At 33.0% G+C, this 15,309-nt stretch overlaps 1 protein-coding gene across 1 annotated transcript in view; it reads right to left on the reverse strand.

Annotated features, from left to right (window-relative positions):
* LOC132699063 (uncharacterized) overlaps positions 1–15,309 on the reverse strand; it is a 102,533-nt gene that overhangs the window by 11,624 nt on the left and 75,600 nt on the right. Inside the window, exons 2-4 of the mRNA XM_060665525.1 lie at positions 10,981–11,106; positions 4,074–4,386; positions 708–913 (exon numbers count right to left, since the gene is read on the reverse strand). Coding sequence (XP_060521508.1) covers positions 708–913; positions 4,074–4,386; positions 10,981–11,106 — 645 coding nt within the window. The remainder of the gene's footprint in view (positions 1–707; positions 914–4,073; positions 4,387–10,980; positions 11,107–15,309) is intronic.

Below are 15,309 nucleotides of genomic sequence, written 5' to 3' on the forward strand. Positions count from 1 at the left end.
TAATAAGACGTGAACAACCGAATTTAAAAACTGATGTCAAACAACTGTCAAAAATTAGAAGTTAGATTTCTTTGGAAATGATTGGAGATTGTAAGAATAATTTTTGTTTTACGAAAAATCAGTGGCGTAGTATCAATATCTGCCAAAATACACGACACATTCTATTAGAAAACACCTTGTATACCACCATGCAAGGAAGAATCGACGCTAGCAAAGGGGTTGATAGAAAAAAGATGTAATTAATTGAGAAGCATTTATACGTGTGCTCGCCAACGTTCGTTAAAAGACGGCATGTAAAGAAGAAAAACATATTTTTTTATCTCGACTTCTTTTTTGTATTTTCTGATTACCGGGTGGAAATGCTGTATTTTTTTCTTTATTTTTATTTAATTTACAGTTATTTTTATTGTTTCCTTAGACTACTCCAGACAATGTGCGATGCTATAAAAAATAAAGGTTTATCTCTTCTATGAAATTGTTTTTTTTTTATTTGCAGAAGAAAGTTTTGAGGTTTTTGAAGTTATTTGCCAAACGAGAAAAAGTTATTTAGGAAAATTCAAATCAATTTTTTTTAAGCTTTTTTTTTTAATTTTTGCATTTTTGAAAAAAAATGCTTTGATATCAATTATAAAGTAGAATCAGCCCTTAGTTTTTCCTTTCTTCTACTTCTGCTTCTCCTTTTCAGTTTCAAATTTCTAGACCATTACCTGCGGAATGCTAAGTTTCAGCGGTTTGTCATTTTCCACCGACGACGACGAAGGCAACTCTTTGAACTCGGTTGTGCTGGTGCTGGGCAAACTGTGATTCGGCGGCACTATCGACACCTTCTTCTTATTTCTACAGTGATCGCTCAACAAACTCGTTTTATCCACAGGAACGAAATCCGGATCAGGTGCGTCGCGTAATTTTGGTGCTAACGGGTACCTGCATTACACAAGGCAAACATATTTTTATAGTATGGCGTTCTAGATAAACTTTGGTGAATATAGAAGAATCAAAAGGTTCTGTTCAATTTTATCTGCGCAAGTTGGGATTATGGGTGCTGACACAGCGATGAAATCGTTTTTATAGAGGGAGTAGCGAAATTGGTGGACCAAACTATAAACTCTATCTACAGGTGGTCCAAATAATGTCCGAAAGTAATATGCCTCATTCATTATTATTAAATACAAAAGCTATAGGTAGAATATAAAAGGAACAATTTAAAATTATTTTGATTTTCATGGTTCATAAATATATGAGAAATCAAATTCAGTTATTTTTTGATGGAATGAGTTGTTATGGTCTATACTGGGTGTTAAGCATTCACTATACTTGCATCACCAAAGATTGAGGATAAAATAAATCTAACCTGTATGTGAAAATGGAGCCACTACAGACACTAAAAGGCGCGAGCTGAAAACATTATTCTTAGTTCAATAACATTTTGGCCATTAAGAAAGGCAGAATTTCCAAATTAGTGGAAAGAAGGGAAAATTTTTTTTCACCAAATTAAAAATTTACTTTTTTTTGGATTACTGCGGTATTTTCTCATAATTTGAGAATTTTTTTAGGCACTTCATTCTGTGTTAGCATGTAACGAATGCTATCATCCGAAAAAATTGTTTAATTCGTCTCTGTATCACTTTCAATGTTCAGGTAATATTTACTTTGTTCGCAATCTTTTGTATTATTTTCGCACGGTTTGAAAAATTTCAGTATTTTGTTCGTAAAATTGTGTATTCCGTAAGTTGGGGTTAATAGAAACAGTTTTGCATAAGTTTTGTTGTATCAAATTTTAACAATTAATTTTGTATTTAACTATAACTTTTGTATTTAATTTTAATAAAAAAAAATATTAATATTAATTCACACACTATTTAGAGACGCTGTACATAAATCGTAATCGTAAAAAAGGGCTTTTCCTAGGCTATCAAACGTGCCATAATTAAGATGCTTACGACACCAGATGGCGTTTTCTGACAGAATTGCCAAAAAATAATTGTCTGAAAAAAATGTGGCTATATACTTTTTTAAAGTCATTAACCAAAACTAACCAACCCAATGAAAACCACTTCGTAATATTTTTATCCTAACCTATAGCAACGATTATAAATTGATAACTTTGATAACACTAAAACAAGAAAATCCCGTCATTTTCTCTGCAGGAATTTATCCTGCGTCGTGTATTTAATACTTTCACTGCCACGGTGGAGGGTTGCTCCGGGAATGAGGCAGGAGAGGCTTATGATGGATGGGCCCGCAATCCGTCGGACCAGGGGGCAGAAAATTATTTTAATAATATTTGGGAACCAAAAAATGTTTTTATGACAATTTCCATTTTTAGAAATGAATAATTTTTGTCAAAGGAGGTGCTTTATTATTTTATGGTTTTCTACTTACTATTTAAGTCTTCAGTAATTAACAAAATTATTCCTAATAATAATGATAAGTAAACCTAATTATAAAAAGTGATAAATTTTTGAACCAAACATTGTCGTTTCTTTATAACAGTCGATGCCGGTTTTGGTACGTATCATTCAGGCTATAATCGTCAAAATTGACGTTGATTTGTTGTGACTCTTTCTAAATTTTTGCAAGATGCCGCGAAGATATAATCGGCATTCACAGATATCATGATGAAGCGAAAAATGTTTTAAATGCATCACAACTTAGCGATACAACAATCATAAATATTAATAAAAGAGACGTGATAGTGATGAATTCTTTACCTTCAGAATATCTCAAAAGCAGAAAAAAGTAAAATCAAAAATTACAGATTACTTAAAGAACAAAATGAGAGATATGATCTATTGCATGTATGCGAAAAATGAATTTGTTACAATGCAGATTTTGCTTAAAAAACTAAAAGAGCTAACTGAGAATTGTAATTTTTCCATTAACTCGACTATTGTATTCGCAACAAAATACTAAGACATACTCCATACCATTGTCAGATTAATGGTATGGTGTGAGTGTAGGAGGATTGCTAGTCTTAAGGGGATACCATCGGAAGTTTTTGCGATGTGGCAAAACGATAATTGAAGTATCTTTAGAGCACTGGCAAAATTATGTTAACCACGCAGAATGGGGAATTCAAAAAGCTTGGTAGGCAATACATTTAGTTCTGACTCTGAAGACAGTGAAGGAGAATAGTTTTTCTATTTTTGGGTAAAGTTAGTTATATTCAGTTATGTCCGTAATTGAAAATTAAAATAATTTTGATGGGTAATTGGCCTCAATTTATTGCAATTGCAATAAAACAAAGATTAAAAAATTTATATTAGTAAAAATTAGTTTTTGAAGTTATAAAAGCCTTTTGGGCCAAGTCTAGTACCGCTTTAAAGCACCTGAAAAACTAGTTCTGTACGGAAAATGCTAATTTTAGATAAGCTCTTGCCAGCGCTGAACTCAACCCTCTTATCTACATCACTGCATTGCTGAAATATATTAAAAAAAAGTTATGTGAAACCAGCGTGACGTCATTCCAGAAAGGAAATACGTCAACTATATCCGATATTTGAAAACAGATAAGGATATAACAACGTGGTAATAATAGCTATGGTATTGTAAAATACTAAAATAAACTAACATAAACAACGAACTTTTATTTCAATAACGCTGAGTTGTTGGGCTTTTACTTGACTATCTAACGACTTAAAAAATTCATATAGTTGCATTTTATTTTGTTTGAAAACAGGTCAGAACGCGCTATCTGTTTGCAAGCTATTCAATCGCAGTTTTCTCGCTCATACCATAGGAAAACAGTTTTTAACGACTCCAGGTTTATTAAAATAAATTAAGCTATTTTGGAGTTATTTGCAGAAATGTTGGGGCCCACGACACCACTTTCCTTTCCTTTTAGAGTAAAAAGTATCTAAGAAAAAATATTTCAATGTGTTCCAACTTCAAAGCGATATTCGCTCTTAGTATTATTAATACAATAAAATTTTTAATGAAAATGGGTTTTAAAATTCAGAAATTATTTTTTTTTCAAATTTTTGTGAACATTAGGCTTCCTGAATACCTTACCTCGTTGTCCCTATTGAGTAAAAGGCGCTAGTGCTATTCCATGATCTTGGCAACTCACCCACTAGAACTGCGAGGATAAGCGTTGCTTTTCAAGCGGGTCTTCTTCCGGTGTCGCCGAAAACATGTGGACGGGCACGCGCACAACAGCACCCTGATTAGGCAGCATAGTAGGCCGCAGGCAATCAGCGTAGGCCCGATAAGCCTCAACTCGAGGGTCTTGAAACCCTTCTCGCCTGTACCGACGAAGAAAATTACGCTGCCGATCGCCGTTGTCCCCAGGCCGACGTAGAGGAGCGCGTTAGCAGCCGCGCTCTGGTGGTACACGCTGAAGAGGTCTTCGTCGTCCGAACCGCCGCCGTAGCTCGTATCGTGGATCTGGCAAAAAAGTCTTTGTGATTATTTCGCCCGGGTAAAGTAGTAGGACAGTGGAATCACACATCTATTGAACTCATACTATTTAGAAATCTTCGAAATTCCTCCTGCGTCGGTTCTTATAAATCGAACTTGCTGACGCCTCGTCAATCATCCCGCTGGCTTCCGCAGAGTTAAATGAAACTGTCTCGCATTCTACTATGTACAATTGATTTAATAAAAAATTGATGTGACTCTTAAAGCACAATGTGGATCGAAGTTATTATTTTCTACTCCCTTCTGTAAAATACCTAATTATACACTGATCTGGAGCGCGAAAAGTGTTATTTTAGGGCGTCAGTTTCGTTTTCTACGGATCGAACTCATTTCGGACTTTTCCGGGATACTACCAATCGGATGTTTTCGTAGAGTTTGCAGTACGGCTTGAATTTTGACGTTTGTCAATTCTGACGCTCATGTAAGTCAATGTATTCGTGTTGTTTTGTAAAAATGTATGATATGGTAAAAAAGTGTATGGAAATTTTTACCAAATGCCGTTTACCACACTTGTTGTATAATATACTATTAACGTAAATTCTGGCAACAGTTCTGAGAGTGACATTGAAATTTCGAATCTCGACCGAGAATGAATAATAGACGTATACTAACAACATCGATTTCGAAAAATCGTGGCTGTGCGAAGCGTCTGCTCCATAAAACTTCTACGCAGCTTTGTATTTTTTATTTTTCGTTTTGTCGTATAGTCACGCATTATTTTTCTATGGTACTATCGAGCTTTCGCAAAATCGATGTAATTTTATTGTGCATACACTCTGTATAAACTGACTTTTACGTCTCGCCGAACGTCAAAGTTACGCCAAGAATTGGTAAATATTAAAATTTGTACCAATAATAAGGTTTTTTTTCAAACATCTAGCGCACCCTGTGTGATAGATGAAGCTTGGAACTCTCTCTCGACACAATTTACGGTGGTGTTTAAACCAAATTATCCCTTGTTTTGTAGTTTTTCATTTACGGCTAATAATTTACTCAGAAAAAGCAATTTTCAGGATCTTTTAGATGTTTTTGCCCATAATCGATACACCTGTACATAATCTAAAAAATTACCGAAGTAAAAGTTATGCAGTACGCCATAATAGTAAATGACGTCATCGCATCTAGATTGGGGACGAGAAATTGTGAAAATCGTGAACACAAAAATTGTAGTTCTCGATGTGGCCTATAATACTGTTTAAAGCAATTAGCTATATTTTTTACAAATTTTGATTTACTGCTATTAATTAAATAGCGAAAAGAACAATTTTCAGGGTCTTTTAGATTTTTGTCTATAAATGAAAAGCCCTGTATTATAATGGAAAATAATAATAATAATTTTTTCATGAAGGCAAAAAATTAAAAGAAAATATACTTGGTCAGGTTTGATTACGCTCAATTTTTAGAGTTTAGATATCGGTATGGACTTCTACTTCTTTGCTAAATTTGAAGTAGATAGCTGCAAATTTGACACCATTATTACATTTTTGAATATAGCATAGAATATTCCGTAGAAAATGTGAAAACTTTTGTATTCAAACTTTTTTTTGCAACAGTCATAGATCATGAGATGAGGTATAGGCTCCTCTTAGACCGACCACTCTGTATATAAAATACATACATAAATAAGGTCTTAAGTTTGCAATAACTTTGTTGGACTAGATAAGACAAGTGAGGTCCAAATCTCATTTTGTTATCAAAAAATACGGTCAAATTTTTGCAGGGATTCAATTTAACTTTATTAATATATTTGCACCCATATTACTTAAAGCAACATCGCCATTGCCAAACAAAACGAGCTGAGATTTGGAGTTGTTAAGGGGAAGTTTTTCTGTAAGGGAGATATCACTTACAGTCTTTAGAAAGTTAAGATGATGACAGAAATAAAATAAAAAATAAAATAAAATAAAGCGAGAACAACAATGGTCCCAAAACACTACCTTGGGGAACTCCTCGTACCACTATAAGGAATGATATGAAAAATTTGATAAAAATAATACTGAGATTAACCTAACTGAACCAAACTCCGTTTTTACAAAAATAAAAAAAATAAAAAATTGCAGTGCAGAAAAAAATTAAGTAATCTTTTGTCACTGGTGCTAGGTGTATGGCACATGGTGCGGGGGAGCCTAAATTAGCGTTACATTAGCAGGGTGATCCGAGTGGAAACATTTGTATTGCTCTGAAAAGGAAGATTTTTGAACTAGATGATGATGTGATATTGCAATTAGGTATCGATCACTACGAGTGGTTTTTTTGTATAGTTTTAATGGATTAAGATTAAGTCTGGTTTTCTGGTATTAAAAATATCAAAAAAGGGGAAGTGTGTTATTATTTGGTTGTATGGGAATTTAGATAGTTTAGAAAGGACTGAAGAGATTCCTGAACTAGTGACCAGGTGACAATGCCAAGTAGCAAGACGGAGTCAGTGCCGGTCGTAGGGGAAATCCGCAAGGAGCTCACCTACATGTTCCTAAGCCTGAGAAAAGTCTCGCTACTTTTTTTTCCCATTTAGGGAGTATATTTTATCGCAGTCAAAGCAAATGTGGCAGCTGTTCAAATGAACAACGGCATAAACCGACAATATTATTATATCAACCGGATACATAACCGGCAATGAAATACGTATATACGCCGACGATTCCCTTTGTTATTGTGAAATAGTAGTCGCATACTCGATTTGCTTAAAAGGGAAACAAATTTTAGAAAGCATTTTAAAGGTCGCCGACGAGGTTGTTTATGTCGTATGTGTTTAATGCCGGAAAATAGAGGAAATTTACTGCTGTTGGGCGTTTGTTTTCCGGTCGGCGTTTGTTTCTTAGAGTCGAGCTAAAATGCCCGTATTAGACGGTACGGTATCAAAGGCCGAATAATTTTTAAACTACTTAAAGTTGATCTCGATCTTACATTTGATGCTGTACAATTTAGACCTCCTAAATTGAAATTTGATAAGTATTTTACTCAATCACGTAAGGATTTGCATGTCCATTGTCATGCAATATCCTTTTTCACGCATCCCAGATGGAACTGGTATATAGATTGGTGTGTAAATTTCTTAAAACCTTCTGTATCAATCTATAGTGTATCTGATATTAGTTACTCATTTGTCATTAATTTATTCATTCCCTTGGAGGATGATGGATCCAGTCCCTTTTAAATAAGGCACCCTCTTAGAATTTAAGGAAAGTCTCTATTCACCGAGAAGACTGGCTGAATGATCCTGTTAGTCGTGGCCATAGTAAAGAAAAAAAAAAGAAGAAACAAATATGTTTCCGAGAGATGAATTGAATTATAAAATGAAAATTGATGAATATATTAATAGATCGTCTTACAAAAATACACTCGCCTCCAAGAGATATGCGAGGAGAGTTGAAAACTTGACTCCACATAAGACATGACTAGATTTTTATTTTGTTTATTTTCTGATTTTAACTTTAGAACTGGGAAGAAATTACGAACCGCTACCTATTTGAAACCAATCCACTGCAGTATGATTAATATTATATTTTGATGGATAACCAAGTAGTATTATTGCAATTAAAAAAAAAAAAACATTCATTATTTATTTTTAAAAAATGAAAAATAGACAAATTGGAAATTTTTAAAAATGATATAGTTTTGAAATATAACCGTAACTGTATACAATGAAAAAAAAGTAAATTGCAGACTATATTTCGGAGCGAGAGTACAAACATATTGACAAATTATTCGAAATGCTATACTAGAGACTTGTTAGGGCAATCTCAGAATGTACGCTTCAAATTCTTTCAAGCTGTAGAAGATATTGGCTGACAGAAGTCCTGATGCACTTTTTAAACTGCCTTACAAATAATGTTTTTATGGTTGGAGTAAGCAAATTGTAATAATAAGGTTCTACGTAATTGACGACTTCTCATAAAACATGTGGTTGGGTTTTGACTTTAGAAGGTGTTCTCTATTTCAGCGTGGAGATCAGCGTCTTTCTTATTGGAGTCTTTATTTTTATTAGTGAGTATTTTGAATAAATATATACAAACCACTGTTAATATTTTATACTTTACAAAAGCATTTTAGCAGGATAGTCCCGGGGGTAGTTTAAAGATTAATCTAAGTATCCTTTTTTGTATTTTATTAAAAACTGGTTGAGAACTAAGTTGAAATCCTTTACAGCGTTGAATGGGAATGAGCTCTGAAAGATTGCAATGTTATGATGTGGCATAGTTAGCTTGGCATTGTGGCAAATTAATATAGTAGACAATATTAAACGAATTTTCATGTAAACTGGTAAATTAGGATTATTTTTTACATTAAACAAAAGTTTCGAGAAATGTAGGATTCCTTCATTTTGAATCATTTTATATCATTGTATGAGTGTGATACGTGATCAAATTTCTTCAATCCATGGACACGCTGAACATGCTTCTTAGTTTCCTGATCTATACAAATCCATAGACAGAATCACAATAACTGAAATTAGAGAGGACCAGCGAATCACACAAATTTTATTTCAGTTGCTTACTTAAAATAAGTCTATTATTATATAAAACTTTCATGGAGGCAAAGGATTTTTGAAATATTTTTTTGGTGTTCTAATAATCTAAGTTTGCCTTCTAAGATAGCTTCCAGATTTATGGCACAATCTTGAACATTTAATTTTGAGTTGCTGATCACTGCATTTGATTGGTTGTTTATTAAGATAAAATGCTTATCTTTCCCAAACACCATAACACATGATTTACTTTAAATTAAGTTATGGAGATACTTGATTTAAAGTTTAAAGGTGATGATTAATATATATTTAGATATTTTATCTATGGCTTACACTCTGTTTACTAATTTATTTGCTTGCAAACGCCACAGGTATAACAGAACTTAATTACAACATTACAGTTTGGTTTGGCAATTCATCATGAATAGACTCACTCCTGAACAGCCTGAACACCGCTTGCAAATAGTGCAATTTTATTTCGAAAATAATGGTTCTGTGCGGAATACGTATCGCGCACTACGTCCATTTTATCGTCGACAAAATCGTCCATCAGAGCAGTTAATTGGATTAAACGTGCAACACACACCACGTTTACTCTTATTGATAACTCGCATCCTCAGAGACGCCGTACGGTGCGTACAGAAGAAGCTGTTGGCGCTGTAGGGCGTAGCATTGAGGAAGGCCCGAATGAGTCCATCCGGATCTGTGCGGAATACATATCGCGCACTACGTCCATTTTATCGTCGACAAAATCGTCTATCAGAGCAGTTAATTGGAGTAACCGTGCAACGTTTTGACACCACGTTTACTCTTATTGATAACTCGCAGAAGCTGTTGGTGCTGTAGGGCGTAGCATTGAGGAAGACCCGAATGAGTCCATCCGCTATCGAGCACAGGAATTGGATCTGGATATGGAAGATTTTGCGGAAGGATCTTGGTTTACGTGCTTACAAAATCCAACTCTTACAAGAATTGCAGCCAAACGATCATCAAGTAAGGCGTAGAATCGTCGAATGGGCCCAAAACGAGATTGCCGTTGTTCTCGATTTTCATAAGCGAATTTTGTATAGCGACGAAGCGCACTTCTGGTTGAATGGCTACGTCAACAAACAAAACTGCCCCATTTGGAGCGAAGCTAATCCTCAAATTTATGTCGAAACACCGTTACATCCAGAAAAACTGACTGTTTGGTGCACTTTATGGGCGGGTGGAATCATTGGTCCGTATTTCTTCAAAAACGATGATGGCCAGAACGTTACAGTCAATGGTGATCGGTATAGAGATATGATTACTAACTCTTTCATTCCTTAATTGAATAACCATGAGGTCCAGGAGATGTGGTTTCAACAAGACGGCGCAACATGTAATACAGCTCGTGCCACAATCGATTTATTGAAAGACACGTTTGGTGACCGCCTAATTTCATGTTTTGGACCTGTGAATTGGCCTCCAAGATCTTGTGATTTAACACCGTTAGACTACTTTCTGTAAGGCTATGTAAGGTCGTTGGTCTATGCGGATAAGCCACAAGCGCTTGACCATTTGGAAGACAACATTCGTCGTGTTATTGCCGATATACGGCCACAAATGTTGGAAAAAGTCATCGAAAATTGGACGTCCAGATTGGACTACATCTGCGCCAGCCGTGCCGGTCATATGCCAGAAATCATATTTAAAATGTAATGCCACAAGATTATCTTTCGGATAAATAAAATTCATGTCAATCGAATAATCCATCGTTGTTTTATTGCAACTTAAAGTTCTATATATCGAAAAAAAACACCCCTTATTTCCTAGTTTTGTCAAATTTAGCAGTTTATACATTCGCACTAATTCTGCTTATGCTAAGATCGTTCACTCCCATTTCTTTATAACACTGTACAATAATATGTATGTCACAACATGATTCCATATTACGCTGGCGTATTGTAAAATGCTTCTGACATATGCTAAATATAGCTGCTCAATATAATCTGCAGGTGTTTCAGACGATAATTGTGAGTCAAAAATTATTCCAAGGTCTCGTATTTCATTTTAAACTTAAAGATTGTCATATTCTTTTTACTGCTGAAGCTAGAAATATTACGTGTCCTTACCCGATTCCTTTTCATCCATCGGTGATGGGCTTCGGTCTGCTTGATGCGGTGTTGCCGCGCCTCCTCGGAGAGCGAACAGCGCCTTCCCCTCTCCCTTTCCTGCCATGCTGCCCGGCCTTGGGAACACTGCGGACAATGATATTTTTAAATGTTTTTTTAGTGGCGGTAAACTTTTTTTGAAAATACGAGATTTTCAAACAGGTTTACGTTTGGAATTTCTCAAATTAATTTATCCAAAAGTATACAGTCGTCCTTACATACTGCAAATAGTTAGAAATAAAATTAGGATATTAACAAACATTTACACATTCGAGTGTATAGGGTGGGCCGTTGATCTCGGGACACTACTTTATCTCAGAAACTATAAGGGATGGAGCCAAAAGTTAAATACAAAAGTTAATTAGGGTATTACAAACCTTTAATTTATCTAATTTTGTATATACAGTGCGTTTCATTTTTGGTGGGCATGAGTCAATTAGTATTAGTATTAGTATACTACTTCACTTTTGAATTCTATACAAAATTCTAGACATTTTTGTGTATAATGTGCTATACCTAAGTCTAACTGTTTTTGACATTTTTAATATTTGTTGCGAAAAATGACGTTTGCAACTTAAAATATCTGCCAATTTCTTCATTCGGAAGCATTTATTGTTTCAATTGAGTAAGTTTTGTTGTCGACGAAGGACCCGAATAACGGATTTCATAATAAATTGCGATACATAATAATACAGGGTAAAAATGAAATTAAAAAAACTACCCATTTTTAAATTCTCGTCATGTTTAGCATTAAAAATTAAGACAATTTTATATAAGGTTGTATATGTTCAATATTTTTACTTTTTGAAATATTTCCTTTTAAACATTTGTTTATTACAAATTAATATGCTGTTTCCATATAAGTTCAGTTAGTAGAAGGTGGCTATGACGGCGTTTGAACAAAACAAGTGCTAAAGTGCTGTCACTATTACTTACCATTTCATAGTTGATCATAATCTTTCCAATGCGCTTATGAAGATCCAAAGACTATGTATGCATTATTTATACAAAATAAGACCAAGGATCAGGGATAACGTTGTTGATTTTTTTTGTTAATGAACGATCAATAAAAAATTTATAATGGCATAATGGCATTTATAACAAATTCAGTCCCATTTATATATCTGATACCTTCTCTTAGCCGAAGTTTAGTTACTCGGCAGTTGATGGTTTATGTTTATAAACTAAATATTTAAGTGTACTTCATAGAAAAAAATCTAGGGGAGTTAAGTCGTTGCTCCTTGGAGACTAGGCGTAACTACCATTCTCCCCAATCCATTCTCTATAGCGTGCTTTTAAATAGGTGCTAATTTCTTGACTTCTGTGATAAGCAGTGCCATCCTGCTAGCCAAATTAAATTTCGTCGTTCCCTTTTAGTCACTTCATTTTCAACAAAGAGATGGATAGTATTTGAAAGCTCTAAGTAGCGGAATTTACATTCTGATCAAAAAATACTGGACCTATTATTCTGAACCTCCAAATGGCGCACCATACTTTGACAGAAGTTCCACCTGAACTTGTAACTTCCATATGTTTTTTATTATTCTTGTTTCTCCAGTAATGGGCATCTTTCCGATTAAAAAAATTAGTTGGGGCTATAAATATGGACTCATCTGTCCGAATAATATTAGCAATTATATTTTCTGAAAAGTGTCTCTCCATAAGATTGTTGCAAAAATCTAACCTGATCTTGCACTAATTTATGCACTGGACAGAATTTATAGGACTTCCAGTTGTTTATTTAAAGGCACGTTCGAAGCTTTGTTCTTTTGACATCTGGATCTGAAGACGGGTTTCGGGTTAAATCTTCAGGGGTCTCTGCAACATGCAACAAAATATTAAGTTGGTCTTCATTATTCAAAATATTTCTGTTTTTTCCTTTTTTTAAAGTTCCATATATTCTAAAGTGTTGGTAAATCTTCTTTCTGGGCGCCTCCCAAATGGAAATTTTCTAATATAATCCCTAAGAACCGGTGTCCGGTTTTAATTCTACATATGTAACTTTCTAACATATCAATATTTTCCTCTGTGGTAAACATAATATGCAAGAATCATCCTAGCCCTTGTTGTGTTTAAACGCCGTCATAGCCACCTTACACTAACTGAACTTATATGGCAACAGCATATTATGACAAATGTTTAAAAGGAACTATTTCAAAAAGTAAAAATATTGGACATATACAACTTTATATAAAATTGCCTTAATGCTAAATATGACAAGATTATAAAAAGAGGTAGTTTCCATTAAAAAAAAAAGTTTTTTGGCAATTTTTTTAATTTCATTTTTAATGTTATTTTTCGCGTAGCCTGTATTATTATGTATCGAATCGTTATTCGAGTCCTTTGTCTATAACAAAACTTACTCAAATGAAACAATAAATGCTTCCGAATGAAGAAATTGCCAGATATTTTAGGTCTTGCAAACGTCATTTTTAGTATAAAAAAATAAAAATGTCAGAAACGGTTAGACTTAGGTATAGGACATTATACACAACATATATCTAGAATTTTGTATAGATTTCAAAAATGTACTAACATACCAGGCGTACTATTTAAAATAAGAAAGTGAATACTCGCCCATGAAAAATGAAACACCCTGTATATACAACATTAAAATAAATTGAAGATTTGTAATACCTCAATTAACTTTTGGATTTAACTTTTGGCTCCATTTCCTATAGTTTCTGAGCTAAGGTAGTTTCCGAAGATAAACGGCCCACCCAATACATAAGACATACATGAATCAATCAAATCTGTTAATATTTACGCTTTTTGACACGTCATCGGTTAATTAGTTGAATGTTTTAGTACTTTTAATCTATTCAGTCGTATATTGGTTCTTACGTTATGTACTGCTTATATTATTACTGTTCCGTCTATTATGGCCCTGAAGCTGGTTTATAAGATTTATGTCGATGTTTGTCATTTAGAATTTTATAAATAAGTTTACTCTGTTCCATTTTTAATATATACTCTATATTTTGCACAAGTATCCTGGATGGATATATATATATATATATATATATATATATATATATATATATATATATATATATATATATTCTCACGTATTGATTCACGAATGGAAAAATGTGATGACACTATATTCCGGGATATCATCCGTTCGCTCGTTGAACTCCGACTGGAATCCTGCAGACGTTTCGCCAAAATCTCACTTGGCATCTTCAATGCTCGCGCTCCGAAAACTCGGATGATATCCCAGAATATAGTGTCATCACATTTTTCCATCCGTGAATCAGTACGTGAATATATATATATATATATATATATATATATATATATATATATATATATATATATATATATATATATATATATATATATATATATATATATATATATATATTCTCACGCATTGATTCACGGATGGAAAAATGTGATGACACTATATTCCGGGATATCATCCGTTCGCTCGTTGAACTCCGACTGGAATCCTGCAGACGTTTCGCCAAAATCTCACTTGGCATCTTCAATGCTCGCGCTCCGAAAACACTTCGAACACTGTTCGAACAGTTAGTCAGTGTTTTTATTTGATTCTTAATTTTAATTAATTACATTATTAATTTGTGTTGTTGGATAACACCTTCACGTAAACAAATGTTTAATTGCAACTTTTTAAGTCACGCGTCTATTAAACACTCGGCCTGCTGGGTTCCGATCGTGCCAAATAAATTCGTGACTCAAATGACATGATATATGTTATTGTTTCCAAAGCCAACTAATCATTCATATGCAAATATCACTTTATTTCCGCAAAAGACTGATTATTTTCGACCAATTTGTTTAAAATTATTGTTTTTGTGTTAATCTTAATTTATTTTTCACAAAAAATAAATGGTGAATATACAGGGCGGTTCATAAATAAATATATATATATATATATATATATATATATATATATATATATATATATATATATATATATATATATATATATATATGTATATATATGTATATATATGTATATATATATATATATATATATATATATATATATATATATATATATATATATATATATATATATATATATATATATATATATATATATATATATATATATATATATATATATATATATATATATATATATATATATATATATATATATATATATATATATATATATATATATATATATATATATATATATATATATATATATATATATATATATATATATATATATATATATATATATATATATATATATATATATATATATATATATATATATATATATATATATATATATATATATATATATAT

Source organism: Cylas formicarius, unplaced genomic scaffold, assembly GCF_029955315.1.
Source record: "Cylas formicarius isolate icCylForm1 unplaced genomic scaffold, icCylForm1.1 PGA_scaffold_3__17_contigs__length_32017465, whole genome shotgun sequence".
NCBI classification, from domain to species: domain Eukaryota; kingdom Metazoa; phylum Arthropoda; class Insecta; order Coleoptera; family Brentidae; genus Cylas; species Cylas formicarius.